General features: G+C 42.8%; 1 protein-coding gene across 4 annotated transcripts in view; it reads left to right on the top strand.

Moving 5' to 3' along the window:
• TTBK2 (tau tubulin kinase 2) overlaps window positions 1-5,256 on the top strand; it is a 150,662-nt gene that overhangs the window by 139,747 nt on the left and 5,659 nt on the right. For all 4 annotated transcript variants that reach the window (XM_054513569.2, XM_045900257.3, XM_064570584.1 and 1 more), the window contains one exon: window positions 572-1,845. In XM_054513569.2, the coding sequence (XP_054369544.1) occupies window positions 572-1,845 (1,274 nt within the window). The remainder of the gene's footprint in view (window positions 1-571; window positions 1,846-5,256) is intronic.

Raw genomic sequence — 5,256 nt, forward strand, 5'->3', positions numbered from 1 at the left:
ATCCAGACCTTGGGGTACCTGGGTGGTGCAGTCGGTTGAGCATCTGACTCTAGATTTTGGCTCAGGTCATGATCTCAGGGTCCTGGGATTGAGCCCCCATGTCGGGCTCCCCACTCAGCACAGAGTCTGCTTGTCCTTCTCCCTCTGCTCCTCCTCTCTCTCTCTCTCATAAATAAATAAATCTTTTAAAAAATATTAATAATACCCAGACCTTTCTCTCCTCCAGCTCTGATGCTCTGTTGATGCCCATTGAGCAAACCCAGCCAGAAATCAGAAGGCAAGGGAGCCTGGGTTGTGCAGTCTGTAGAAGTCAGTCTTGCAGAGCACAGAGCAGGCTAAAGAAAAGGCAGGGATGAGCCTTGAGGGAGACTGCTTTGTACAGCTCCTGAGTAGGAGAGCTTGAGCGTCATGTACTTTGATTTGGAGTTGCTCATTTTACGTAGGAGTTGGGCAGACCTGGTCAACATCTGTGTTCCTCTTTTAAATTAGAATTTGAAGTGTGAAATTTCAAGGGTTGCATCTTCATTATATTCCACATTATTGCCTAATATTTTTTCTCCTGTCTCTTCAGATTACAATTCCTAGACCCTCTGTGGCATCTACACAGTCTACTTCAGGAAGCTTTCACTATGGTCAACAGCCAGAGAAGAAAGACCTTCAGCCTGTGGAACCCACCGTGGAACTTTACTCTCCAAGGGAGAACTTCTCTGGCCTAGTTGTAACAGAGGGCGAACCTCCTAGTGGAGGAAGCAGAATAGACTTGGGGCTTCAGATAGATCATATTGGTCATGGCTTGTTACCCAATATTAGAGAGTGTAACAAATCTCAAAACCTGGGACCAAAAGACCTTCCTGACCATAACAGACTGGCTGTGAGAGAATTTGAGAGTCTCCCTAGGGAAACCGAAGAGAAAAGCAATCTTCTAGGGTCAGATAATGAAGATGAGAAGTTAAGCAAAGGGCAGCATTATATTGAGATCGCCTCCCTTCCAGGAGACTTGGTAACTGCGGAAAGGGATCACTCAGCTACTACTGAACCTCGTGAGGTGACAAAGACACAGACTTTTAGTGTAGTGGCAAATCAAGACAAAAATCATGAGATAATGAAGCTTCTGGCAGTTGGAACTTCAGAGATTTCTTCACAAGTCATTGACCCACATGTTGAAGGACAGATAGGTCAGGTGGCAGCAATGCAAAAAAGTAAGATATCTAAGGATGATGACATCAGGAGTGAAGACTTGCCAGGTCAGCAGGGGGACCTGTCTACTTTTTTGCACCAAGAGGGTAAGAGAGAGAAAGTGGCTCCTAGGAATGGAGAATTATTTCATTGTGTTTCAGAGGGTGAACATTGTCCCCCATTCCGGAAGGACGTGATTAGGTCATCCTTTGTAACTAGACACAGCCGAATCCCTGTTTTAGCACAAGAGATAGACTCAACTTTTGAATCTTCCTCTCCAGTCTCTGCAAAAGAAAAGCTCCTCCAAAAGAAAGCTTATCAGCCAGACCTCATCAGGCTTCTGGTGGAAAAAAGGCAACTCAGGTCTTTCCTTGGGGACCTCTCAAGTGCCTCTGATAAATTGCTGGAGGAGAGACTAGCCACTGTTCCTGCTCCCTTCTCTGAGGAGGAAGTCTTTGCTCCCTTTTCGAGACTGACTGTAGACTCGCACCTGAGCAGATCAGCCGAGGACAGCTTTCTGTCACCCATCATTTCCCAGTCCAGAAAGAGCAAAATCCCAAGGCCAGTTTCATGGGTCAACACAGACCAAGTCAGTAGCGCAACTTCAGCTCAGTTCTTGCCTCGGCCACCACCAGGGAAGCCTCCCACAAGGCCTGGAGTGGAAGCCAGGTAACCTTCTGTGTTCCTACTGTGTTAAGTGTGCAGCGTTCGCTCTGTGTCTGCTTGATTATGTTACGTCAGTGGCTTCATTTCTCTGTTGCCTGCTTCTGACAATCTGTTTCCTTCCCTGCCTTTCCCAAGTGTAGAAGAAGGGGTCATACTGATCCAAGTTCATTCTTAGCACTCCCGCTTTCTAGCAGTATGACCCTTAGTGGTTTGGGGAGGATCGAATACGGTTGCATACATGTAGAGCTTTGTGCAGGGCTTCATTAGCATGCAACCAAGGTTACTTCTCTTCTAGTCCATGTTAACTAGATACTCAATAATTTTCCAGCTTTTTCTAGTCAGAATCCCATTATAAGAGATGTCATTATGATGTCAAATTCTAGTGAAAAAGACTGTGTCCATAATTTGATGAATGGGTCCTGGTCACAGTGCTGTTTATTTGATTATAATGAATTAAACAAACACAAAAACCCTACAGGCAGTTTCCCTAGGTCTGATGACACAGCCATACATAATAAAAGTATTACTTTAATACTTACTATATGGTATATACTTGTTTACTGAAGTATTCTCATGTATAGTTGACCATAGGGTGATTATATTTTAAAGAAGAGGGGAAACGATTGGGAAGTGTTAAACCAGTTAAGAGTGCTTTCCTTGGAGAGTCATTACTCATTCCACAGACTAGAAAGGTCTCAACTCTTGGAGAAGAATGAGAAAAAGGATGGCCTTTGAACAAAAACCAGGTGAAAATCAAAGTACATGAAGACCATAGCCTGTTCTAGATAGTACAACAATATGGATTATTGTTATGGATTCTGAAATGTGTTAAAGTGAGATTCTATCTGTATCATTACCCAGCAGAACTTGCTCCCCTTAGCTAAGTTTAGTTCTGAGTTGCCATAGGGTTTCAGGTCCAATGTAACCAAACATTGGATTTGAAGTGCCGGTGGGACTAGACTTCCACAGGAAGAATGGTAATGAGTGAACAGCAGTCATTTGAGACATTTTAGAAAGGTGATTCCATGAGCAGTAGCCACACATCCCCTCTTCCTTCTGCTTGCCCTTTGTGTTTAATAAAGATGCTGCAAACTGTGGCTTGAGCTGCTTTGGACTACAGCAAACAGATCTGGATTATCACTTACTACTTAGCACTTCATGTGTCCCTTAAAGGTGGCACTTAGCAGCCAAGCCAAGCGGGTGGCGTTGTGTCAGATATTACAGAAATCACCAGCCTGGGCCTCATCTGGGAACTCAGAGGTCACTCAACTTTCCCACGTAGGTCCTGGCACAGAAGAATTCTTTTATTCCATTCTTCGTATTTTACTATAACGTCCATGAGGGTAGGCTTAACCAGAATGAGTTTCATCATGTTAGAATAAGTAGATAGTGGGAAAGGAGGAGGAGAGAAAATTCAGAGAAAAAATCAGTAGCTGTTGCTGACCTATGATGGAGATGATGGCTATTTATGCCCCTGCATCCTGAGGGACTAATACAGCCTTGGAAGTTCTTTTCCCACTTCCTTCTTTAAGGAGGGGCATGTCAGGAGTTTGAAGTTTTGTTGGTTTTTTTTTTTTTTTGAGAGAGTGAGCGAGCATGAGTGGAGAAGGGCAGAGGGAGAGGGAGAAGCAGGCTCCCCACTGAGCACAGAACCCAACATAGGGCTTGACACGGGGCCTGATCCCAGGACCCAGGATTATGACCTGAGCCAAAGGCAGACGCTTAACCGACTGAGCCGCCCAGGTGCCCCAGCAGTTTGAGGTTTAAATTCTTTAACTGAATGAATTTTAGGCTGAGACAGAAAGACATTTAGGGCAGAGAAGACACTGATACTCATATGGATATTCTCTAGATTTAGAATTCTAAGGCCCAAGCTCAGTTGCCAGTAAGACAGGGCAATCGGTCTCCAAACCCAGCTCTCTTGAATCTCAGACTATTGTCAGGGACAGAAACTGAGGCCCAGAGAAACCAGTGACTATGCTTTCCTTTTGCAAAGTGTTAAATGAGGTTGAAATATACTTCGATCTGTAGTTCCTGCTGTTGGTGAGTACACTTCATGTTGTGGGGTTTAATGTTTGCATATACACATGCCAAATTTCTGTCGTGGGAGCCTTAAACTAAATGGCTTACTCTCTCTCTCACTTACTAACATGCTAGAGACGTTTCATTAAGTTGATCCTAAAATTAGAAGAACAAACATGCCAGGGTGCCTGGCTGGCTCAGTCAGAAGAGTGTGCGACTCTTTATCTTGGGGTCATGAGTCCGAGCCCCATGTTGGGTATACAGATTACTTAAATAAAAACTTAAAAAAAGAAGAGCAAACATACCATAGGAGGAAAGGGACTAACAACACTTACGTCCTTCTGAATGGCAGTCAGCCAGCTAAATACTTTACTTGGGCCATTGTTCTTGGTTGCTCAGTAATCCTGGGAGGTAGATAACATTCCCATTAAAAGCTAGGAGCAGTTACATGCACTACTGCTGAGAATGTGATTTATGCAGCAACTATGGAAAACAGTATGGAATTCCCTCAAAAAATGAAAAATAGAACTACCATCCAATCCAGTAATTTCACTGCTGGGTATTTACCCAAAGAAAACAAAATACTAATTCGAAAAGATATGTGCACCCCTATGTTTACAGCAGCATTATTTACAGTAGCCAGGATATGGAAGCAACGTAAGTGTCCACTGATGGATGAATGGTAAAGATGTGGGGGAGGGGGGATATACATGTAATAGAATATTGCTCAGCCATAAAAAAGAATGAAATCTTGCCATTTACAACATGGATAGATTTAGAGGGTATTATACGAAGTGAAATTAGAGAAAGACAAAACCCAAATACATATAAGTGAAATCATACGGTATTTTCACATTTACATGTGAAATCTAAAAACACAAAATGAACAAGCAAGCAAACAGAAACAGACTCATAAATACAGAGAACAAACTGGTGGTTGCCAGAGGGGAGTGGAGTGGGAGGGATGGGCGAAAGAGGTGACGAGGGGGGCAGGGAGTAAGAGGTATGAACTTTAAGTTATAGAATAAGTAAGTCATAGGGATGGAAAGTACAGCAAAAAGAATATAGTCAATGATATTGTAATAACTTTGTACAGTGACAGTAACAAAATTTATCATGGTGAACATGTGTAATGTATAGAATTGTGGAATCACTGTGCTGTATACCTGAAATGAATGTAACATTGTATGTCAACTATACTTCACTCAAAAAAAAAGGTGGGGGGGAGGTTAAGTAATTTGTCCAGGCTCTTACAACTGGTGTGTGAAAGAGTAACTCTGTTTCCAGTGTTCACTGACTTGACTCGCATTATATACATTATCATTAGGACGCTGTGACTTTCCGGACACACTTGAATTAAAATGAAAAGAATTCTTCTCTGTTCTTTTAAAG

The sequence above is a fragment of the Mirounga angustirostris genome, unplaced genomic scaffold (assembly GCF_029215605.1).
Source record: "Mirounga angustirostris isolate CCGP_5_RB_7025 unplaced genomic scaffold, mMirAng1.0.hap1 SCAF_9, whole genome shotgun sequence".
Taxonomy (NCBI): domain Eukaryota; kingdom Metazoa; phylum Chordata; class Mammalia; order Carnivora; family Phocidae; genus Mirounga; species Mirounga angustirostris.